Consider the following 26,170-nt stretch of genomic DNA (forward strand, 5'->3'; position numbering starts at 1 on the left):
TGTTTTTCTGATCTTTCAGCTTTCACCCCAATACCTGGCTCTGGGTTTTTTGTTTTCATTAATAAGACGGTTTAGCAATTCATGTTACAGTCTATTTTCTAAGATATGATATTTTCATAATAACTTAACATGTATTCTGTGTCCCTGTGGTGAGATAATTTAAGATTTATCACGTAAGAAACATTTCAAGTATATATTATTATTAACTGCAATCATTGAGATGAAAATGGATTGCTAGAAATTACTCATCCTGCACAACTAAAAATTTGTGCCATTTTTCTTGCACTGCTCCATTCAATGCAAAGTCAAGCCACCACTCTATTCTGTTCCACAAGTCTGATTCTAAGCTTGCATACATAAGGGATAAGATACTGTATTTGTCTTTCTTGCTTGGCATATTTCACTTAGCTCAATGTTTTCTAGCGTTACCCCTATTGCTGAGGGTGATAAGATTTCGTACTCTTTGGGCTGAATAATTTTCCAGTTCAAATAAAAACCACTAATAGTCAGGGAACTGTAAACAACAATAAGCAATCATGTCACATATATTATCATTGCTTTTATAGAAAGACAAGATCAGTGCCTTGCTCAGCCATCACCCGAGAAGTTTTCTCTTGCAGTGAATGGGAACAAACACAGGGACTACAGCAGAACAATATGTGGAGAGTGAGAGATTTTGGCATACTCACTTCTAAATAGGAGCTCTTCAGAAAGCCCCTTGCCTCAGGGCTCAGAGAGCTATGAGGAAGAGGACGTGAAAAGACTGTAAAAGCCACAGGTGATGGAAGACATCAGGGAAACAGTGTTCTCCAGACACGACAGGAATGATGCACATAAGAACTCACAAAGATGTTGGCAACATGCACAGGGCCTGCACAGGTTCAAGTCACAGTTCTACCATTGAAGGGGGAAGCAGACATGAGCTCCACCCCTAGCCAAGAATCTATCCATTATTGACACCTACTTGCAAAGGAAAATTTAGTTTTCTCCAAGAGAGTCTCACTGGGTATATATGACTTCTCCATCAGAGTCGCACTGGGTATATGTGACTTCATTGTTGGGTCCAAGTCATGTATTATTCTACAATAGATGTTCCAATTTACCACTCGCTTAGGATCTCAAGCATTTAAGCAAAAGTTATCCATTTCCTCCTTGATATAACTTTGCATAAGAGAAACAAAACTGAGCAAGGCAAACTACCAGAAATATGTTTATTCTTCAATGTTTATTGAACACATATTGTGAGGCAGAAATTGTTAGAAGGACATAATGCTAAAACATGACCCAAGGAATTACTCTTAGATGGTGACAATCCTCTAGGCAGCACTATATCTTTAAATTTAGTTTTGTCTCTTTGCACCATAGAATATTTATCTGGAAAATGAAGTGACTTAAATAAATGGGCTATATTATCATTTTTAACTTCAAATTATACACACAAAAAGAAATGATCTGATAAAACAACTGGTCTTGTTTCTTAAGCACTTCTAGATTTAATATAAACCAATTATATAATAAGTGAAATAAGCAACCATAGATTTTCTTAGAAATGAAGTTGAATATAAAACTTGAGTTTCACTTACTTAGGATCTTTTGCAGCTAAATTGGACCTATTAGAACCTTAAGAAGTAAATCATCCACAGGTTTCTATTATTTCACCCTCATATCACAAATTTTTAAGAGAGCCACTGGCTACTGTGGCTAGAGTGTTCATTTTATGTGGGATAAAAATGAATTAACACAATATGTCACTGTATATTTACTTAGTATACTTTTCTTCCTAAAAATAATCTGGATTTTGTTCACAAAAACAATGAAAACTTTAAAACTACAATATCCTAAGTCTATCTCGAACTCAAAGATATTAAAAGGATATGAAATAATCATTGTATCAATTTACTAAAAGATACCCCAAATCCGTGTACCACTTTTTTGAAAAATTAAAACTCAAATGAGCAGAAGAATATACCATGTCCACCTTAGTTCCGGTTAGTGCTGTTAGAGCAGTCATTCTTCTGGAACTGAAGTAGTTTCTTAGATAGAAATGTATGATCTGATTCTAAAATTCGTAAGGCAGAGCAAATTACCTGAAATAACCACAGCACAGACAGGGGAATGGAGGTGGGGAACAGAAGGGTATATTTAAAAATAGGGAGATGCTAACTACCTTATTTCTACATTAATTGTAAAGCTAATGTCACCAGAACAGCATAGTATTGATATCAATATAGAGAAACAGTAAAATAGAGTAGAATACAAAACCCAGAAAAAGACACCCAGAAATGGAAAAAAAATTTTCAATATAGGTATCAAGCAAATTCAGTGAAGAATGATTTTCTCACATTTATGTAGAAAATTGTTGATTTGTATGTAATAAAAATGGTTCATTAGTCTTTATGTAGCTCTTGATTAAAAGTTAATTATGAGTGGAGCAAAACCCCAATAGTTAAAACTGAAAACAATAGAACTTTTAGAAGAAATCAAGAATTCTGATTTTGAGTTTGGCATGAGTCATAAAGAAGAAAGTTTATACAGTGGACTCAAGAAACAGTAAAACTTTGTAACACAGTATAAAGAATAAATATTTATATCCTATAATCTAGTAGTGTATATATATAAACTATACCCACTTTTCAAACTCAAAATAAGTAAACAAGCAATATAAATTTGTAATAAAAGCCAGAAAACTAGAAAGGGGCCACTGGGGGTGTGTACATGTGTGGGAGGGGATGAAGGCCCCAAGAAAGAACAGATAACAGAACACAGGTGCTATGAAGTTGGAAGGGAGAATATTGGGAGAGGGGTGGAAAGACAGGGCAGAGGAAAGGGTGGACAAGAGTTCAAATGGAAGATGTATGAAAAAGCCATATAGAAATATTTTATATGCTCACTTAAAAATAATAAAAAATTGTTTGAACAGAGGAACCTACATGGGGCCTGAGAGGGGAGAAGAGGGAGGATTAATGCTCCTTCCAGAAACCATAGATTATTAAACAAAGCTCCCAAAGTCAAGCATGGGATACCTCCTACAAGTTGTTCATCAAGGAGGTCTAAGTGGCCCCTAAACAATGCAGGCCATTGCCATTGCTTCTGGTTCCCCAATAGAACTCGATAGGAAGACCCTATTGCTGAAGACACCACACGCTTTGGTCACAGAATGCGGAGAGATAAAGCTGGAAGCTTCTCCCCTGCTGGTGAGCTTTCTTAATGCTAGAAGATATAATGTAAGCTGCTGGCAAAGAAAAGTCAGTCTTATGGGGCTGTGAACTCTGAAGTAAAATAATGACAGGTCTGACAAGATGTGCCCATTGGCACAGCAGTGGGAGGAATGTTATGGGAGTAACTAATTGCTTTATGATTGGATTCAAGGCTTGGCCCACAAGAAGGAACTCATATTTAGTACGTAGCAAAAACATGTGGGTTCACTGTAGGGGAGAACCTACTGCTATTGCTTTGATAAATGGATATGGTGTCAAACTGACTTCTAAGTACTTATCTTCACAACCATACATTAGTGCAGTTCTTAGCCTTGGTTGGAAAAACTTTCTTTTAAGAGGATGGTAGTTAATACAGAGGTTCACAATGGCTCAAAATGCAGAGAATAAGAGACTGAGGAGTTCTTGACCCTGAACAGGCCAATTATATCACCCTCCCCATCCCAAGGCTCTCATAGCATAGAGGACAGTAAACTATGTAAGAGCCATTTGGGGACCAGTACTATGCAATAGCATCTTCTGGAAATTACCTGACCAGTGCAATCATGAACTCCCTGTATCCTCCATAAAAGCTGCACAAGACTGGTTCATCAACATTGTTTGGTGGAGATGGGAAGGGCTCATGAGGTCCCAGGCCTCTCTGGCCGATTCCTGGCAGTTAGTGGGTGCTGACAGAAGCATGGTAGCTTTTTCAATATGTGGTCACTGATAACGTTGCCCATGCTTCAGAAAATCTCTGACACTCATACAGGCAACCGTACTTAAACTCACAGTGGGTCACACACACAATGAAGTCATGAAAGCAGGAGGTGGACTTGCTAGGAAGAAGTGTTTCAGCAGGAGGAGGGGAGCACTAGACAGCAGTGAAAAGAACAGAAATTCATTATATGCTTGTATAAGACTCTCAAACAATGAAAACTAAATTAATTCAAAGAAATAAGAAACACTGAAAAGAGGAAACCAATATGGCATCAGAGACAGCACAGGATAAAAGGGAAGCGGGTGAATACGACCAACATACACTTGAGGCATGTCCAAGTACTTTGTATAACATAAATAGTAATAAAGACGGACAAGCTGTTTAAACAGATTCTTCATCAAAGAGGTAATAGATGTCAAGTAATCACACGAAGTCGTTACCGAGTTAAGAAAGTGTAAAGTATAATTACAATGCAACAGCAAAACACACCTATTAAGAACTGGTGCAATGTTTAACCCTACCATTTGTTCTGTCATGAATAGAGGAAGGCCTTTATTGTTCTGGGGATGTAGAGAAATGTCAACTTCTATGGCTATAATACCCTCCAGACTGCCATCATAGAGGGCACCCATCTACAGCTTGCTCAGCTCCTCTTAGTGTTAAGAAGGCAAGCCATGCTTTCTTCTACTTCTGTAGCAAAGATCTTGGTCATCTCCTCAGAATGTGACAGATGAACTCACCGAGGAAGCACCGACTAGTGTAAGTTATCAAGTAACCTTGCCTTCAAGAGCCAAAGTACATGCTTTATAAACCAGACACAATTAACTTGTGCTGGAAATGATATTTAGAAAGGAGATGAAATACAGACGTAGTATCTCTGATCCTTTCCTGCCTGTCTCTGTTTCTTGTCTCTGGCATAGAGCCTGCGCTTTGACTGCAATTCTCTGGAGAGATATGTCAATAAAGATTGAAGAAGGACAGAGGTATTTTTTTTGTGTGTGTTATTTTTCAGTTTCAGAAAAACTGTAGCATACTCTAAAATAACAAAAATAAAAGGTCTCCTGTGTACAGCAAGCTGAGTTAGACAGATGAAATGTAACAGAATCCACATTTCATTTTGCTGCAAATGATATAAATCCAATATCTAAGACAGCAGTCACCAAGCACTGGCTATTTCAATAAAACTGGATATTAAACTTTTCTTTCAAATTGGAGAAAATACTTATGATTATGACTTTACCAGTAGATCTCTGCTGCTTTCTGAATTCATATAATGTGCTGGCCCTTTAAAATAAAAATCCTCCCAAATGTAAATTTTGTTTGTCTGAATTAAGAAAAGGCTTGAAGTGATTTTTATCAATTTAACTGTATGATTATTTATTAAAAACATTACAATGATTAATTACACAATCAACATTTAAAATCTATTCCTGACCTTGTATGTTGAACAGAAATGCTTCACAATGACTCTATGAACTAGACAGTTGGGGAAATATTTTAATTTCTTTGTTCTAATGCATGGGACTTCAGCTAGTCATGCTACATTTGGCTTAAAGAATTACTAAGGCTCCTAAATAATGGAGGGGGAACTAATTACAAATAATATATCTAGAGAAAAAGAGGGAAAGAGAAAAGTGGCCTGAACAGCACACTTTGTAAGACAATGTCCTCCAGTCAGCTGCTTGGCTATGCCTCAAGGTAGTGTCTCTCTCATCAAGACTAAAAACAAAGCTTACACAGCCTCTGATAACTCCCTAAGGTCTATTTTGATACTCAAGAAAAGCAAATAAAAGAAACACCTGAAGAAAAAGACAAGCATAAAAGCTAATTTTCCCTTGAGAAATAAATGTGTGATAAAGCTTTTAAAAGACAAGTTTGTTTCCATAGAATAATCAATTGTATAAGGCTAATTTATACCCTAATACTTGAAATGGATTTGAAATCTACATCTACTAGTTACACATTGTATTTATATCAGTAAAACAAGCACATTTAATAGCATTTAGAGACCAGATGATGGTGCCACAGGCCTTTAATCCCAGCACTTGGGAGGCAAAGGCAGGTGGATCTCAGTGAGTGTGAGGCCAGCCTGGTCTACAAAGTGAGTTCCAGGACAACCAGGACTGCTACACACAGAGAAACCCTGTCTCGAAAAACAAAAACAAAAATAGCACTTTCATACACTGGATATGAACACTTTTAACTTTAAGAAATGTTACAGTGGAGTGTAAATAAAGGAAACATAAAATAAAGGCTTAATAACAAGAATATCTCCAAAACATGTATTTAAGAGATGCATAAAATTTCAGCCTTATTTTTTTTCAATTGTGAGATTTACTTTAAAAAACATGTTCTGAATCTGCTGCATTGGAAAGGAAAATAGACTCTGATCGTAATGCTTCCCCATCCTCCTGGGAAAGAGGAAATGGTATTCGTGAACAAATGACACCAAAGCTGTGAACTCAGCCTAACTGCTTGTGGTGGTTTGTGCCTACAATCCCAGTCCTTGGGAGACAGAGGCAGTAGGAGCTCAAGTTCAAGGCCACCCTGGAATCTCAGCTACAGAGTGAAATGCTGCTTCATTAAAAAAAAAAAAAAAGAAAGAAAAGAAAAAAAGGAAAACCTTTATGATGCTTCTAAGACTAAAAATTTTGGTGAATTCTCCAAAAGTTTTTTTTTCTGTACTCAAGCAAAACACTTGGCAAATGAGTTGCATTTAACATTTACACATTATACAGGTGTGATACATAATATGAAAGGCTCAATGGAAACTACACTGCACAGAAATAGATGGGACTATTCTGATTTTTTTTTTTTTATACATCAATGTAAGGTAAGCCTTACTTTTCAAAGATTTCAGGACAAATCTGACTAGTTGGCTGTTTGTCAGCTAGAACATATATTCCTAATTGTTTCCTTAGAAAAATCCCAGTTCTGCTTCCAGGTATCCTCCTCACATTTGGTAAAGAGTTGGACATCCATTCGGATGAAAAATGTCCATATGCCATTTCCACTTCCATAAATAGGTGTTTGCATATGGCATCCACAAAGAAATCCACATGCTGAGCCCCTGCCAAATAAGAGAACCTTCAACTGCTGAGCGCCACCTTAGCTGTGTGCCTTCAGTTCACCCCTCTGCATGCGATGAGGCTGTTTCCCTCTCAGCCACCAGGTCTCAACCCTGGCTGCAACTCAGAATCAGGAACTGGCATGCTTCTTCAGTATCTGCACACTGGCATGGCCTGGGAGTGTTTCAAAGGCTTTTCTGAGCTCATCTCAGGTAGAGGTCTGGTCTTAGAAGTTGTATTCTTTCAAATCTTCGAGAGAGGTGGTTTTTTGTTTTATTTTGTTTTTTGGGAGGGGAGGGGGTTTTACATCAGCATTTTTTTTTTTTTTAGTTAAAAAATATGTGTATGGTATTTTGCCTTGTGGGTACATATGTCTGTGTCCCCACATGCACGCAGTGGGGTGCTGGATCCCCAGGACTAGAGTTATGACAGTTTGAGCCATGTGGGTGCTGGGACTTGAACTCTAGTCCTCTGGAACAGCAACCAGTATTCATAACTGCTGAGCCTACTTTCTACCTCATATATCAATATTTCTAAAACTAAAAACTTATGGTGATAGAACTTTCAAAACATATCTGTACCCAAGAATATCATTCAAAAACTAAACAGTTACCCAAGAATATAATTCATTTACAAGTAGACAGAAGGTACCTAATATGATTCAAATCATCAAATCACTGTAGAAATGACAAAAAACCTAAAATGTATATCACATGTAAAATTACTTCAGCATAAGTAATTTTTTATTACTGCTTTCTAAATCATGAGATTTTAAATCATCCTATACCTTGATCCATAAATCACTTTCAAATGTATTCATTCTCTCAGTCATAGCTACTTCATGTTTGGTATGAAGAACATACTCTGCAGCCATAAAACCAAATTCTGGTACTCACCACTCTTTGTCCACCTCTTAGGAAATGTTTATGTGTCTGTCGGTACACTTTGTTCATAAGCACCTCACTGACCACCCTTCCATACTCCTCTTCTCTCTCACTAGTCTGCTTTTTCCTGTTTTGCTTTCACATCACATGTATGTATGTGTAAGTCTGCATCACACATATGACAAAATTCTGCAATATCTATCCTCCTTCATGACCCTTATTCTTGCCCACCCTCTTCTTTTTAGACACCTCCCCTTCTTCATAGTGTTTCTTGTACTTTCACATCATCCATCCATCCATTCAACCAACCATCTAATCATCCATCCATCCATCTATGTATCTATCTATATTTGTATATATATATATATATATATCACAAATAAATCTAGATTCTTATTTTTATTATTTAAAAAGAGAATGTTTCCACTAACCTCCAAGAAGATTAAATGGAATTATGTTTGTAATATAAGTAGTAATAGTAGCTAGTAATTAAACAAAATAAGAGAGCACTAGAACAAGAAAAGATATATTTCTATTTCCCTTCAGTTTACAGTTTGCAAACAAGGGATCAGAGGTCTGGAGACTAAAGATGACCAGATCCTAAGGTTGTTTAAAAAGGTGTCAATGGGGTGCACACACCCTCCTCCATCTGCTGAAAGGATCCAAGGGATCCTTAAGTGAGATTCTCAGGGAAGAACAATTATATCATAGACTCATCGTTGACAGTAATCTGAATAAGGAGAGAATACACATTTTCTCAATAGTTTTCACCATTCGGTTACTTTTGAACATAGTAGTCAAGTGTGAAACTACTGGGACAGACACCAAGATAAAACAGACAAAAATAATGATACAGAATGATATTTTTTACTTTCCAAACTCATTGATGGCAGAGGCACTGACGTGCATTCCCCTGCTCCAGGCTCACCACTACCACTAGTCTCTTTAGTGATACTAGAATTTAGAAACCAAATTCATATGCAGTATCAGTTTCTAGTTAAGAAATGTATTCATATATACTCAAAAGTATGAGTTTATGGGATCCCTACAGTACTTATTTATGTTCTCAGTTTCTTTCTATGAAACACACAAATAGGTTCATAATTAACATATCAGTAGCACTTATCAACAAATATTGAATAATATTTTTATTATAGGTCTTCCTGTAACTAAGGCTTATGTTATAGAACAATTTAATAATATCATTAGAGTTGCTAAATTAGTACAGAAAAGTTTCATATACACTTGACTCAGTTTTCTAAAAAACTAAGAGTTTGTATTACCATGGGATGTTTATCAAAAGCAAGATGCTTAAAACAGTCCATCACTCCAACTAAACTACAAATGCTATTGGATTTGAGCACTTTCTCAATTAGTATCATTTCAGCTTCAAGAGCTAACCAACCTACTGAATTGCATTTACTGTTCATGTCTTCTTATTCTTCTCAGAACTTTTATCAACACTGTTTTTCATAACCTGAGAAAACTGAGGAGTTCTGACCAGTCTTTCTGTACATTGTCCCCAAGGTGGCTATGCCTGACAACTTTCTCATGTTTGGGCTGGGCTCATGTTGGGGCCTGAGGAAAGAATGACATGGATATCCAGCATGGCCTTCTTGCAGCACTGAATGAGTGGGATGCAGGAGAAGTAGGAACACCACAGAGGAGGGAGGGAGGGAGGGAGGGAGGGAGAGGGAGGGAGAGAGGGGAGAGAGAGGGAGAGAGAGAGAGAGAGAGAGAGAGAGAGAGAGAGAGAGAGAGAGAGAGAGAGAGAGAGAGAGAGAGAGTGTGAGTGCCCTATCAGGCTACACTAAGATGAAGAGTTGACTTTTTCCTCCAATAACCAGAGAGACACTGAGTGATTTTAAGGACAGAACGATGGGATGCTTCTGATGCTTTAATAAATCATAGTAGCTGAAATATAAAAAGCTGAATTAGAGGGGCCATGGTGGCAATTGAAAAAGTAGCAGCAAGTTCTTACAGCAGCATGTGTGATAAATATGATACCTTGAATTAGGTCAGTGGAGATGCTAAGGGATGAGAAGAATCAGGAAAATTCTGGAGAAAGCTGACAGAACTTGTGAAGAGGTGGGATACTAGGATGAGGGAAGGAGAAACAGAGGGACTTCTAGGTCACTGACTGACATTGCCTTTATGGAATACTTCTTTATGATGGTGTGAATCCCATGTTCTCCTTGTATGCAGTTTCAGTATGCAAATCTGAAGCTCCAAGGAAGGAAGATAACTTTGGAAGTCAGTAACACACAAATAATATCTGTAATCTTCAAACCTACCCAGATCGTTAATATAGACCAGTGGTTTTCTATCATGGACGGATGCCTTCGTATGGGTCTCTGCGGGGCATCTAGCAATGTCTTGAGACATTTTTGATTATTGCACTCTGGCATTATTGACTAAGAGACAGAGATGACATTAAATATCATAAAATGAATGGGGCAGCACCCAATACTAAGTATTTTGCTCAAGATATTATAATACTAAAGTTGAGAAACTGATAGAAAAATTATTTTGTTTTTTAAGGGTATGCAAGTGTACTCTCAGATTTACAATTATATAGGAAACATATTATGTGTTCAACTTTTAAATGGATTAAATATGTTATTTAATCATCTAAAATTTAGTTAAAATCCAAGAACTAGTTATAAAATTAGGTTTCAAAGAGCTACTATTTAATACTGAAAAATAGTTACAATAAGGAGATAAGGTAAATTAATGTAATTATAGTTTAAGTGAACAACTCTGATTCATAAATCTGTAAGATCAGATGTACTCTCTGAGGATCTTCTGTTACATTATGCTACAGCACCTTTACTGAATGAATAAAAGTGTGACTATATGATTACATGAAGAAAAAGTTGAGCTTAGCTGTCCAATGCTTGTACAAAGTCAAAGTCAAAGAAGTAATCTGGAACTTGAGAATTCAAAAATTCTAACAGCATAAGAGAGGTATAAGAGGAATTGGAATAAAAACGTGATTCTGAGAGGGAAAATCCCCCAAACACAGATGCTTGCCAGTGTTCTTCTGTACCTAGAAATGCAAAAGTCATCCGTAATATTAAAAAAAAATAAGTAAGAACTCTAAAGGTTTATGCTCTTAAAAATATTTGTGATGGCTGTGTTCAGATCTGGATTCATAGCAGAAGACAATGTCCTCCTCAGAACATATCCACTTCATTAGATAGCAAATCACCTTCCACACTGGGCTGTAAGTGATCACTGGACTACTTAGCCCTTTAATGTCATGAGGAATTCACAGGGCTTATAACGACACATTTTAGATAGAAGGCAGTGAGTGTAGGAAATATACCACTGCAGTGTTAAAAGCTGTGTGAGGAAGACCACCTCAATGGGAAAACAGAAGAGGGAAGAGAGAAATGCCCTGAAGAGGTATTCTAATTTGCCTAAGTGCTGCAGATAGAAACAGCGGGTAGCCTTGTGCATTAAAAATGGTCCTTCAACCCTTGAGCAGAATCATTAAATGAAACTGACATTTCACCAGCAGGGACAAGTGGTTTGGTATGAATGACATTCAGTAGCCAGAGGAGATGGAGCTGGTGACTCTGAGCTCATGTGTACCTCTTACGCATCTAAAGCCTATCACAGTATTTTCTAATTTATACATATTTATGCTTAGCTGTAATGTGAATTTATGGAAAAATACCAATAAGTAGTCTTATATACTTTCCTCCATTTGTTAACTTATTTTGTGTGTGCCTGGGTATGTGTGTGCATGTGTGTGCATGGGGGCAACCACATGCAATGGTGTGCCCGTGGAGGTTTTATGACCAGCCATGCTTAATGTGGAGGTCCACCATATGGAGTATAGGGATTGAAGTCAGGTCATGGGGCTTGGCTTCAGGTACTTTTGTCCCACTGAGCCATCTTGCTAGCCAGATTTTAAATACTTTATGAACACAAGTTTCACTTGAGAAATACTGAATGTTCCTCTGAATCATGCTAGTGCGGTGATATCCTGGACAGTCAGGAAAGAGAAAAACTCACCCTGCCCAGTTCCTTGTCTTCCAGGGCCAGGACCCCTGTGCTTTCTGTGAAGAGTTTCACTTTGACCACAGGCCGAGGGTGGGTAGTGCTGAAATCTCCTTGAGTTCCCCATCTGCAGTGAAGTAAGAAAGATTGTCCTTAATATGCAGCATTAATTTCTCCCCCTAGATAGACATGTCTCTATAAAAGGTGCATTAAGCAATGGAGAATCTTTTATGACTCAATGAGATTTTCATCTTTGCTTTTCTTTCTGACAGATGGCACCATCCAAAGGAAAATAACAGTAAGCTTTATGGTTTGTAATAGTTATTCAGCTGCTCAAAAATTAGCATACTGATCTACAAAATATGGGAATACTATACGCATTTAGATTAAGAAAAGGCATTATAGAAGTACCGAGTGAAATCTATTATTTTATTAATTATAATGAACAATGCAACAGTATTTTTATGCATGGGAAAATTGTTATGGGTGTCTATGTAGGAGACAGCTTTGCAGAAAGCTGTTCTTACATACCATGGAACTTTACTCTCTCCACCTTCGGAAAGTTTTTACTCAATATTGGCTATCTTTAATTTTTGAAAAGTAAGGACAATTATCTTAGATTATTTCTTTACATGACTTTTTATAGCATCTTTCAAAAAGAATAAAATATGCTTCATAAAATTTTGAACAATCTGCAACTAATTTCCCAATACATTCTCTTAGGGATGGAAATAAGTCTGTTGACATCTGGCTTTTCAAATCATCACAACAAAATAACATGTTTTCTTGGCTTATCTTTTAATTAATATCATCTTATCTTTATCACACACCAATTCATTTGAGCTTATTGACAAACTGAACTGGCACACATCTGATATTAAAAAAAATCTTATCAGTATTTCTTGAAATTCTGAGAGATAACAGGTAGGGCGACTTGGCACAGCATGAACAAAACACCATTGAACAAAATGCAGCAAATGGCAGAAAAACTAAGGGTTTAACAAACTACAGATTCAGTTCAAAAATAAAACACTAAACAATGCCAATTTTCTTGTATTATGTCAAAAACAACCAATTTATCACTGAATGTTTATTTTATAAATCTTATTTGGAAAGTTAGTTAACTCTCAAAAACAAGTATCTTAAAAATTGAATAAGTGTTATATGCCTGTCTTCTATCCTAGCATTGCTATTGCAATACTGTGTCTAACAGTAAAGACTACTGCAGTGACTGAAGAACCAGGCATCTATATGAAAGCGGTTCTCTTGAGACTAAAGTCAGAGGCCAGAGAGAAGGGTTCATGTAGGGTGGAAAAGCTGCCTCCTTTCTATTCCAGACTTCTAAAAAATAGGACATCAAGTTCTTGTTTTCATTTGTATTTTTTTTTTTGCCATTTCACTGAATTAAGTTAGTCTGTGGTAGAGCAAAGGCAGAAAAGAATAAAATAAAATTAGAGTCAAAATGAGGAGAAAGGGATTCTCAGTGTACTACGTAGAAACACAAGTCTTGAGTTTGGCTGGGAAGTCTCGTTGGAAAGTTTGGAAAAGATTCCTTTAACAAACCTTTCTTAATTCTTTGTCAGATAGCTATAATTTTAAGGCTACCCGTGGATAGTTTTGCTATGACTAGGATCAGAGAGTTCTAATTGTCTTGGAGGCACCTAATATTCTTCCACAGAATTTACTCATCTTTTAAACGAATTCCTGTTAATAAAATTTCTTTAGATTTCTGTGTTTTACTTGAAGAACCTGCAGAAGTCAAAGTAGAAAAAAGCTGGTAGAAGATGGAAGTCTTAAGGAAGTTGAACTAGAAGACCACAGGCAACATTAAAGTAGAAAAGGGAATTCTGGAGTTGCAAGGTTCAACAGGGATGAGGTGGTGGGACACAGGAGATCAGGGAGCAATGAGAGAAGATTATCCAAAGTGAAGGAGCTATGGGAACCATACTGAACCCTAGTCTGTGTAAGCTGATTAAAGTATGTGAGTTCAAGACTATAACTGGATAGCTAAATTCTGCATAGCTAAATAATACTCTGCCCTGTACCAGGCATGGGACGCCTCCATATAAACTGTTTGTCAGGGAAACCTAGAAGTTCCCAGAATAATACAGGTTATTGCCTTTTCTCTTGGTTGCCCACCAGAACTAGATGGACAAGACCATATTGCCAAAGACACCATACACCTTGCTTGAAAGATACAGATAAACTAAGCTAAAACTCATCTGGAAGCTTCTCCCCGCCTACTAGCTTTATACTGCCCTCTGTGATTGTAGCACTGCACTTTTGGTAGATTGTGTTTAACAGATATAAAAGTATCCTTTTTTTTATCAGATGCATACAAATAAATCAGAGCAAATATATGTATACACGTACAAATCATATACATATCACTGATATTACATATATGGTACACAAAGGATATGAACACTATATATTATAGATATATAATATAACATTGAATATGATAGAGGAGATATATAAAAATATATGTACACACATACAATTACAGGATGCATAACATTTTGGTCAACAGTAGGCTATATACAGAATGATGATGCCACAGAGTCTAGAAATGCATCAGCTACATGGATTTTGTTTTGGTATTACTACATGAGACTTGTACAACAGAACTCGTCATTATTTTCAAAATGTATCCACCATACTAAGTCACATACATGCATACACACACACATACACATGAGCGCGCACACACACACACACACACACACACACACACACAGATGTATATGTTGATCTTATCTCAATATCACCATTATTTTTCAAACATTAAAACTATAGAAATAATACTAGGCTAGGCATGATGATGAGGTAGAGGATCCTATGAGTCAGAAAAGGTACCCAATTAACACATTTCAGAATAAGCAATATTCATGTACACACAAAATGATATAACATGTAAAAAGGAATTATTAGTCAGAACATAGAAGCTGGTACTAGTGATCTATAACCCAAACCAGTATGGTAATTAAGTTAAGAGTCTGGTAGGCAATAAATCATTATATTATAGGTCCCTGTAGTAATGTAGAAGAATATTCTATACAAGTAATTTCTGAGTAAAGGAAAGAGAATGCAAAAGGCCATTTTATGAAACGAGGAAAGCAAAAATAATATGCTTTCAGGCTGGGAGAAACTGAGGAGCAAGAATACCAGGAGTCCTAATAACAATGGACCAGAAGACTGATGTTTCAATTCCATTAAAAAAAAACCATGCAGCTTTAAGGTCAGAGATATGACTCAGACAGTCAAAGTATTGCCACACAAGCCTGAGGACCTGAGTTCAATCCTTTGAACCCACATCATAGTGTAATGAGAGAAGCAATTCCTGAAAGCTGTCCTCTGAGCTCAACATACATGCCATGGCAAGCATCATCCCTCTCACATTAAATAAAATAAAAATAAAAACACTAACAATGTTCAAATTTAAAGATGGTATGGTAGAATTCTACAGTACCTTTTAATGCTAACATCTCCCTATATAAGCACAGATTGAGACTATCTTGATAGTTTCTCCTGTGAAAAATAAGAACAAGGACTAGAGAGATGGCTCCATAGCTGAGGCCACTGGATGCCTTTCCAGAGGACCCAGGTTTGACTCCCAGCACTCATACTGCAGCTCACAACTATGTATAACTACAGTTCCAGAGGGTCTGATGCTTTCTTCTGCCTCTGCAGGTACCAGGAACACTTGTAGTGCACAGATATATGTGCAAGCAAAGGAGTCATACACATAAAATGCAATATAAAATATTGAAAAAGAAAAGAACATATGTACAGTAAGAAAATACTTATGATTCTAGAATGATGAATTAAAATCCCATGTGTCCCACATCCCTTGAAAAGGGCCTAAGAAGAGCTGAGAGGGTAGTAAGTGTATCTTCAGTTCACCAATGCATTTCACTATTTCCTATCTAACTGGCACATTCCAACACTTTCGGCAACTAATACCAATTCTTATCTTCCTACTATGTTTTCAGCACTAAGTGATAAAAGAATACATTACACTTGCTATCAACTAGCTTGACTCAAAACACACTGCCCTTCTGTACTTGCATGGATACATTACTTATGAGGATTCAGACTTCCAGTGTAAATCTTCAAACGAATTAAATATGTACAAAGCACCTTTACAAACACAGCAGGACTTCCTGACTATGAAAACACAGGTTGGTTCATACACCAACTGAAATAACTAACATTAATTATGCATTGGCTATTAAATAAAGTATACTGGAATTTCTATCTGGAGCCAAGATTCATGTTGTTGCTTTTCATTCAGTATTTATGCAACCAAATAATGCTACATATTAAATCTACTATACTATCCCATATAACATCAGAGATTTGAGCACACTGAATGCCTACTCTTCTAGAGTAGTTACGTAAAATGTGGGTATATAATGGGATAATTTGTTGCCAAGTAATGATGGTTGTACAGGTGATGTAAAACCATGGAAATGTGAAAAATTAAAAAAAAATAGGATATAAAAGTAAATGTGTACCTTCTTTTTTTGAGACAAAGTTTCTCCATGTAATTTTGGTGCCTGTCCTGGATCTCACTCTGTAGACCAGGCTGACCTCGAAGACTGGCTCTGCCTCCCGAGTGCTGGGATTAAAGGCATGTGCTACTGCTGCCTGGCAAATGTGTATCTCACCATCCCTGCCCTTCAATCTTAAGAGCTGGCTATTTCCTACTATCTCCAAATAGCTGCAGAACTAATTTATGCCTGGAATCCAAGAGGTCCTCAAACACTGCCAACCTCTGTGTTTGAAGTATGTTCAAAAATCATGAGCAGCAAAATGGTTGCACTGGAGCCATCCAAATTTCTTAATTCTAATTCATGTTATAAATATATAATAAATTCCTGATTAAGAAACTAAGTGCCGGCCAAACTGTCTTCTAAATACTTATTTTATAGCCTTAAACTAGTGCTGCTCTCAGTGTTGGTCAGAGAAGCTTGCTTTAGCAGTGGGTAGAAGCTAATGCAGAGATTCATAACTGGTCAAAGTGCTGAGAGTATGTGACTGCTGTCTGCCCTAAACAAGACTTCTGTATCACGCCCTCCCAGACCCAGTGAACATCACTTAAAAAAGAGTGGGGATGTCATCAGGGCTGGAGGATGCAAAGGAGTGTCTTTCAGTGCTATTTCTTAGATATGACATGGACAATGCTATCATAAACACTCTATAACTTTGGTACAGGCACAAGAATAAAAAAAGTAAACCGTGAAAGTATATGAGTTGGGAAGAAAACAGGGGGATGTCTGCAGGAGTAAAAGAAGAGAGGGTAATGGGAGTGGCTATGTCCACAGTGCATTGTGCATGTCTGAAATTATAAAAAATAAAAATAAATTTACAACGTTTAACAAGAGAGAGGAAGAAAAAAAAAGCTCAGTATTTAAAGGTATATGCAACTAACACCCCAGGTCTGTAAGCATCACTACAGAATCTCATGAAATCATTCTACCCACTGTTTCTACTTACCTCCTGTTAATGCCTTTTAAAACAACTAGTCTAAAAATACTAGACTGTCAGTTCAGTCCTTTGATTATGAACTTATCATTTTGATGGCTTTTTTATTATAGATTATATGAACACTGACCTGTACTTCTTTTGGAAGTTTTAAAATTTCAAGCTATCTGTAATTTAACTGTGATATGAAAAGGAAGTTTAAATTTTATTGCTCAGTCTCATTTGGTTAAAAGTTAAATGTGTTTATAGGCTGGAGAAATGGATCATGAGTTAAGCGGACTTGTTTCTCTAGCAGAGGACCCAGTGTGGGTACAGTGGTTTGAAGGAGAATGGTCTTCATAGACTCATACATTGAATACTTGGGCCCCAGTTGGTGGAACTGTTTGAAGTGTGGTCTTGTTAGAGGAAGCATGTCACAGGAGGTGGGTTTTGAGGTTTCAAAGGGCTTGTGCCATTTCTAATTTTCTCTCTGTCTCTCTCTGTCTGTCTCTTTCTCTCTGTCTGTCTGTGTTCCTCTCTCTCTTCTCTGCCCCCTACTACTCTAAACATAAAACTGTGCTCTTTCTCTATGCAGCTACTATCAGGCAGGTACCCTTCTCTTATATTAAACAAGTCTGTTTCTCTGTCCTAGATCTGTTTGTGTCTGCTGATTAGTCACTGTCCTTTTGATGGTAAGCCTAAATACTATAAAGCCATGCAAAAGCCACTGGGAATATGAATATGTAAAAACCAGTTACATTTATAATACTTGAAAAATTGCAAAAATACTCCTATATCCATGACTTCACTAATACAAAATAAAAAGCATCAACACTTTAACTTAATAATATAATAACCTCTAAAAATTTGGAATTAAGTTTAATATGAGAATTGCCAATCTGAAAATTATGAGCAGAAATTAAACAATAAATCACATAAAGTGTTTATAAATAATGATAAACATAATGCTTTTATGCAATGTTAAATATAGGTATTTTAAAACATACCATCTGTTGTGCTTTGGATATGAAATCCTCCCAAAATGTTTACTATTGAAGGCTTGGTCTCTAGTTGGTGGCTTTGGTGAGAAGTGGCTGGGTCATAAAGGTGCTCACTTGTATGAGTTGATCTATTCTGAGTTCACGCTGAATGGGATATTAAGACATAGGACCTGTTTGGAGGAGGAAGGGCACTGGGGGTATTCCTGGCATCTCAGATTCCTCTCCGTTTCCCAGTAATTGGATAGCTCTGCTCTACTGTGCCTTCGCTACCATGATCCTCTGCCCCCCATAACCCCCATAACCAGAGGGCAATGGAGCCAGCTGTAACTTCTAAAATCATAAGCCGAATTTAATCTTTCCTCTTCTAAAAATTATCTCAGGTATCTTGTCAGAGCCATGAAAACCGTCTAGCACAGGATTAACACAAGCAATTAAGGAAGTTTTATGAAAATCTGTAAGAAAAAGGGCACTTACAGAAGGGAAGTTTTTGATTGATGAAAAATTAAACATTTCAAAGTTATTTAACAAATCCTAAGCATATCAAAATTTTCTACAGCACTGACACACTTGAACCAAAGGTAGAATAAATTAAGTTTCACTAGGACATGGGCGGCCATTCTGTACCCTTTTTTTTTTTTTTTTCTTTCGAGACAGGGTTTCTCTGTGTAGCTTCGGTGCCTGTCCTGGATCTCGCTCTGTAGATCAGGCTGGCCTCGAACTCACAGAGATCCACCTGGCTCTGCCTCCGAGTGCTGGGATTAAAGGTGTGCGCCACTGCCACCCAGCCGTACCTTGTTTTTTAATGTAATTCTATTATCTTTAACACCTTTATCTGGTAAATAGACTCACACAATTATTATTAAGATTATAAGAAATTCTATTTGGAAGGCTCTATTAACCAGTTTTCTGATGATGGATCTTATGTTTCTTTCCAGTTTTAATATTATAAGCAAGCTGTTGCAGATGCCTTACATACTACATCAACTATTTTTGCACAAATATTATAGAGCAGAAAAGACAAGGATAGGATTATTTAAGCTACTTGCAAGTAAAAAAGGTTACCCTAAGAATATTAGTTGACATACAAAAAATCAAAAAATACAATTAAAACAGACTTTACTTGGGAAAATGCCACACTGAAACCTCATTTTTTTTTTGTCTTATTGGTCTTTTGCTTGTGTATTATGGCTTACAATTTTGTGGTTTTTTTTTTTAAAGATTTATTTATTTATTATGTCTACAGCGTTCTGTCTGCACATATCCCTGCAAGCCAGAAGAGGGCACCAGATCTCATTACAGATGGTTGTGAGCCACCATGTGGTTGCTGGGAATTGAACTCAGGACCTTTGGAAGAACAAGCAGTGCTCTTAACCTCTGAGCCATCTCTCCAGCCCAAAACCTCATTTTTTAATGTGCTAGTAAATTTAAATCAAAATTTACCTATATAAATTTTTAATAGATGCCATTTTGTTTAATTACATATTTTCCTCGTTTTATTAGTTCTTTGAGAATATTAATACAATGTACTTTGACACCTCCCTTTCTTTCCATATCCATTTCCCCTTCTCTACTGTCTTAGATGGGGTTCCTGTTGCTGTGATAAAACACCATGACCAAAGGCTGGTCATAGAGAAGAAAAGGTTTATTTCATCTTACAACTCTCAGGTCATCTTCCATCACTGCGGGAAGTCAGGGAAGGAACTAGAAGCAGAAACAGAGAGGCAGGAACAGAGCAGCAGCCCTGGAGGAATGCAGCTTACTGTCCTGCTGCTCACTGCAGTCCACTGAGCTCTGAATACTCAAGACTTTTTCAGCCCAAAGTTCAAATGCCACTGTAACCCCTCACCAGTCCCCCAGACATGGTCAGTTTCTTACAGCCATAGAAACTGTAATTAAGACATCTACTCAACCAACTTTGAGTCTTAAAAACAACACCAATTACGTACAGCTTGTGCTAGTCTTAAACCATTGGAGGTTTAGCCTTAGTTGAAGAGTAGTCAACCCATCAGAGCCCAAATCCTTAAAGAAAACTGACTCTCCTTCTCCTAGGAGCTATCAATTTCCAGTAACTTCTTGGTTAGGGTTGTGGTTTTGTGCCCATCTCTCCCCTCTATGCTGGTGTTTTATGTGGCCTGAGGCTTCAGAAGTCTTGTGCATGCTGTCTCCAATGCTGTGAACTCATTCATGCAAGCAATGCCTTGTTGTGCCCATAAAACACTGTTTCCTTCATCTATGCCTTTTATACTCTTTCTTCTTCAATGATTCCTGAGCCTTGGGAGGACAAGCTATGATATACACGCCCCATTTAGGGCTGAGCATTCTGCAATATCTCATTCTTTTACCTACTCAGATATGAATCTCACTATCTGCTGAAAAAAAAAATAAGCTTCTTTGATGAGGGCTGAGCAGTACACTGATCCACCAGTATAACAATAAGTCATTAGGAGCTGGCTTAATAGTATGTCTTAAATAATAATAGTACTTAAAGTAATAGTAACAGGTTTTTCCCTATGGCCTACAATTATTTAGCCATTAGTTAATGGCCCTCATAAAAAGGCCAAATATGAGTTAATCACATTTTTTAAACTAATGATAATAAGAAAATGTTAGAATGACAATATTTTATTAAAAATAATCATTTTCCATTTAAAAATGAATAGGTCTTCTATATAATTCACTTTAAACTTTAAAACATATACTGACTATATTTTTATATATTAAATATATTTTCAAACAAAAGTGTTTGTGTGGTTAAATTAACTGAAACTGGTTTACTACTGTAGTTTGGAAATGGAGTAGCATCTTCCCAAAAGGTTCACATCTTGAAATTTTTGCACCTGAATAGTGGCTTGGTTGAGAGGTGGCTGGATTCTGAGGAGCTACCTTAATCACTAGAGTAATTCCTTGAGAAAATAATAATATGGCATCGTCAGGATGTGAGGACCAAGAAACAGTTCACAGAAGGAATTCCTGCAAAGAAACACCTTGTCCAGGCCCTTTGTACTCTCTGCTTCCTGCTATGAGTCAAATGGCGATTTCCTCTACCAGGCCACCTTGCCATGGTGTTCTCCCTTGCCACAAGCCTGATGCCAGTGGAAGAAGCCACTGGATCAAACACCCAGAAATCAGGAACTCAAACAAAACCTTTTTCCTCTGAGCTCTTTTCTCAGGGATTTTGCTACAGTGATGAAAATTCTGAAACAATAATCAACAGAATTTAAAAAAATGACTTATCACTATTTCTATCATTACATATTATAAGCAAATTTGAAAATTCCTTTTAGTGATATGAAAGTCAATAAACACACAAAGCCAAACATCCTTGGCAATGAATGAAATCATGGCAGAACTTTGCCGGTTATAAGACGTTTATACTTCAGACCACATTGTCAGGTGAGTCACTAAACTTTATACTACCCTATCTTTTCAATAAAATAAAATAAAATAAAACTTCAGGATCTCCATGGCTTTGTGCAACAACAGGATGTCTGAGGGGAGCTTTGATGGGGATCAGTAATGATGGTGTACCAGAGGCCTTGAACCAGACCAATGACTCAATGCAATAAACATTTAGTGGGTGGGGCTGATTGGACAAAGGGGTTATGGTGGCTTGAAAGAAAATGGTTCCCAAAGGGAGTGGCACTATTAGGAGGTGAGGCTCTGTTGGAGAAAGTATGTCACTGTTGGGGCAGGCTTTGAGGTCTCTTTTGCTCAAGCTTCCCTCAGTGTGTCAATCAGTAGACTTCCTGTTGCCTGCAAGATGTTGGACTCTCAGTTCCAGCACCACATCTGCCTGCACGCCACCATGCTCCCCACCATGATGATAATGGACTGAACCTCTGAAACTGTAAGCAAGCACCCCAAGTAAAAGTTTTTCCTTCATAAGAGCTGCCATGGTTATGGTGTCTTTTCACAGCAACAGAAAACACTAACTAAAGAAGAAGTTGGACTGAATACATTTTTGTATTATGATATGTTTATAAGCCTTTGTGGGCGAGGAAGTGGAATGTGGTGGCTTGAAAGAAAATGGCCCCTAAAAGGGAGTGGCACTATTAGGAGGTGTGGCCGTGTTGGAGGAAGTGTGTCACTGTGGGAGTGGGTTTTGAGGTCTCTTTTGCTCAGCCTTCCCTCAGTGTGACTGTCAGTCAACTTCCCGTTGCCTACAAAATGTAGGACTCTGAGCTATTTCTCTACTATCATGTCTGCCTGCATGCCGCCATGCTCCCTGCCATGATGATGGACTGAACCTCTGAACCTGTAAACAAGTCACCACAATTAAATGTTTTCTTTGTAAGAGTTGCTGTTTGCTATGGTCATGGTGTGTCTTTATGGCAATAAAAATCCCAATTAAGACAGGGGTGTACTGCATGACACACTGCAGCATCCAATGTCACTAGGATGAGTGAATAGGTGTCTGAGGGATGGAGGAGCAAGGTGTTTTTGTTTGCTTTTTGTTTTTGATTGACTTTTTGGGTGGTGGGGTTCTTTGGGGAGGATGCTGCAGGGGTGAGGGGAGGATGTGGAGGGCCTGGGAGGTGAGCAATATTGGGGTACATGATGTGGAGTTCCCAGATAATCAATAAAAAATTATGTTATAATAATTTTTAAAAAAGAAATATAAGACATAAAGGTCTACAAAAATAAGAAATACCCTTTTTAAACATAATTATCAGTATAAAATGTTGATATGATAAAAATGTTTAATAGAACTAGAAAATATTGTTTAAGTAATGAAGTATTATCACTCTAGGATCTTGAAGTGTCTTGAAAAACAGATGAAAACTTTTTTTAAGGGTGGAATAACAATACAAAGTTTTTTTTTCAAGCAGGACAAAGAGTGAAAAAATTCTGAATTCTATCCTATATTTGGGAAGCAGAAAACTATTGGGGGATAGTCGGGGTGGGTAACAATTACCTTCAAAAGAAAAGTCCTACAGGCTTTATTCTCTCCTTACTGTCTCTATTTTCCTTCCCCTTAAAGGAGATAGCTCCTATTCTGTTGCTCTCAAGATTGCAAAAGCCGCAGAATAATAGGACAAAATTGTCCTCTAATGTCTGTATTTCTCTTATGAAGAATTCATGCCATTAAACCCCCATATCCAGCATGGAGACATCATTTACACTTGTATCATTTTCTTCTGGAAAAGTCTAGCAAGTGCGTTAGCATAACACCGGGAAAGATAGAAGACATAATCTCTTACAAGCATTTTCCTTTCTCTTCCTCATAGCAGGGTAGTTCAAAACATTAGCTTGAAGCATCTAATTTTAAAGAGACAATTTGTCACATCCTGCATTACAGTTTTACTTGGTCAAGACAATACCAGAAAAAAAGTATAATTTCTTATAAGACAAAAAAAAATGAAGGCTTTAAGAGTTTACCATAGGAAGATACTTTAAAGAATTGATAAATAAGATACATCAATTAAAATATAAAGAATAAAGTGAGATATATATATATATATATATATATATATATATATATATGAAAAAGAAAGCAGAAGCAAACACAAAACTATGTATAGTGAGAGTGAACCACCCACAGAACTTTAACAGTGTATTCGTATTATTCCCTCATCTTCAACTTGCAGGTTTATCTGAAAGAATCATCTTGGTTACTTCTAATTTTGGGTGTTTGTAAAAGCTAGCTATGATATATGAACTGGAGAAAAAAATCCCTATAAATGCAATATAATGTATACAGTATACTCGTCTCTTTAAAATTTATTCTATTTTTCATATAATATGATTACAACATTTCTCCCTTCCATTTCTTCTCTCTAAACCCTCCCATATACCCTTACCCACTCTCCTTCAAATTCATGGCCTCTTTTTTCACTAATTGCATGCATAAATGTATATACATATATATTCCTAAATATCTTTTTTAAGATATAAAAGTCTACATAACAAAAGAGAATCTAAAATATTAGGTTACAACCATCTCTAAGTAATCACTACAGCACTTTCCACTAATGAGTCAGAGTATCCATAAGCTACTAGTTTGTTTTAGCAGATGCCCTCCAACAACTCAGATCTGAGCTGACAGGGGTGAAGTGGGCTAATATTGTTTGGGACAAGTCACAGAAGAGTGTTGCTTGGCATTTCCTTAACTCAAGGACTTAAAGTTACATCTTCTTGTCAAAGGCTGACAGTCAAAGCAGACCTCACTCCTGAGCTCTTCTGGTTACTCCAAAGATAACCACTGGTCCTACTTCAGAGCATCAACGTGGAAGGTTTAAAGGAGGTACACGTGGATGAAATCACCCATACATTTCCTTTCCAATTGTGCTCTGCCTACCCAGAGGTAAAACAACGTTTTCTCTCCCCCCTTTTAAAACATTATCTTTGGTTTAAATAATGAGGAGTTCCAGTACAGTGGTAGCCTGAGAGCAACAGAAGTCCCCGAGTTTCATGAACATCCTGGGTTCCAGAAAGAGTCAACTTGCCCAGCATTATTTGTGAAGAGCTCAAAGGGGGCAGACAGACAGAAATGCCAAGAAATCTGCCAGGTGTGATGCCAAACCCGCTGAGAAGGCCAGCACTGCTGCTGCAGCACAGCTGCGTAGGGTGCTGCAGATGCTGCAGCACAGGTCCAGACAGGACAGCTGGATGGATGGACAGCAGCAGGTCCAGACAGACAAAATGGAAGACAGGCAGATGGCAGTTCGGGTGGGCTGTGTCAATAGCAGGGACCAGTCTGAGTTAAAGAAGCCCCTAGGACAACTGGAGGTTCTCTGCTTATGGGTCTCCTGGTACGAATACAGGGGAGTCAGAAGGTGGGTAGGTCAGGGCTGTCATTGCCATTGTGGTACTTAGGTGGCACTAGGTACCACCTCCTCATGGGTTCCAGATGAGGGGGTTGTACTCCTTGCTGCATCTGGTATAGCTGATGAGGTCTTACCCATAAGGTGTGAGTGTGTCCGCATCCAGTCCCAAATCACTTTCAAAAATTTACAGGGTGTTACCTTTTCAACTTCAGAGAACATGCCATTTTTCTGTCTATGCATGTGGGCTGTGCCAGTGGAAAATCTAGAATGACATTTAGCTTTCTTCAGATTCCCAATTCAGGCCCTTCTTCCTCTTTTGGCTGGTGTACTCTAGAGGGTGAGATTTTGTTTCTTTATTCATCTCTCCTTGGGTTGGGCTACTTCAACAATAAAAAAAAAAAGCCTTATTTTTAGTAAAGTGGAGATGACGTTAAAATCTACAGAATGAGTGCAGGGCCATGACAAGTCTCATGATCACAGCCAAACAAAAAGGCTAATTCAAGCAGGTACAATGTGCTGTTAAACCCAGAACAGCACAGACTGCAGTGAGTAAGCAATCAGAAAGGGGAGGCCCAAGAAAGGCATCTAAGGAATTAATGCTCCACAGAGACAAACCAGGGCAAAGTTACACAGGAAAACAGAGTCAAGTTAACAGGAGAAGCAAGATTAGAAAACTATGATGGCCTTATATTTAACTCTAAAATGGGATAAGCAGTCCCTAACAATCAACTTCCATCCTGTAGTGAGGGAGTAGAGGCATGCTGCTTTGCACGTGCTCGACCTTCATGAGTGGCTCTTCATCACCAAACCCCAGCAGTTCTTTTCTTTCCCCCAGAGGTTAGAGCTCCGAGAAATCCTAAGGAAATCTGTATTTATTAAAAACAAACGACCACAAAACCTTCTCCCATATACTTACTGGAGTCCGTGGGGGAAGGCGAAAGAGAAACAAGGCAATCAGATGCAAATATCTTTCTAGGCATGGTGGGCTTCCACCGCCTTGCTGAGCTGTCCACACACACCTCATCCACAAGGTTCTGGCCACAGAACATCTTCTCTTG

General features: G+C 37.6%; 1 protein-coding gene across 5 annotated transcripts in view; it reads right to left on the reverse strand.

The window, feature by feature from the left end:
* Cadps2 (calcium dependent secretion activator 2) overlaps positions 1-26,170 on the reverse strand; it is a 542,094-nt gene that overhangs the window by 243,303 nt on the left and 272,621 nt on the right. For all 5 annotated transcript variants that reach the window (XM_052722147.1, XM_052722145.1, XM_052722146.1 and 2 more), the window contains exon 7: positions 11,891-12,002. In XM_052722147.1, the coding sequence (XP_052578107.1) occupies positions 11,891-12,002 (112 nt within the window). The remainder of the gene's footprint in view (positions 1-11,890; positions 12,003-26,170) is intronic.

The sequence above is a fragment of the Peromyscus californicus genome, unplaced genomic scaffold (assembly GCF_007827085.1).
Source record: "Peromyscus californicus insignis strain IS unplaced genomic scaffold, ASM782708v3 Scaffold_6__1_contigs__length_162567912, whole genome shotgun sequence".
NCBI lineage: Eukaryota > Metazoa > Chordata > Mammalia > Rodentia > Cricetidae > Peromyscus > Peromyscus californicus.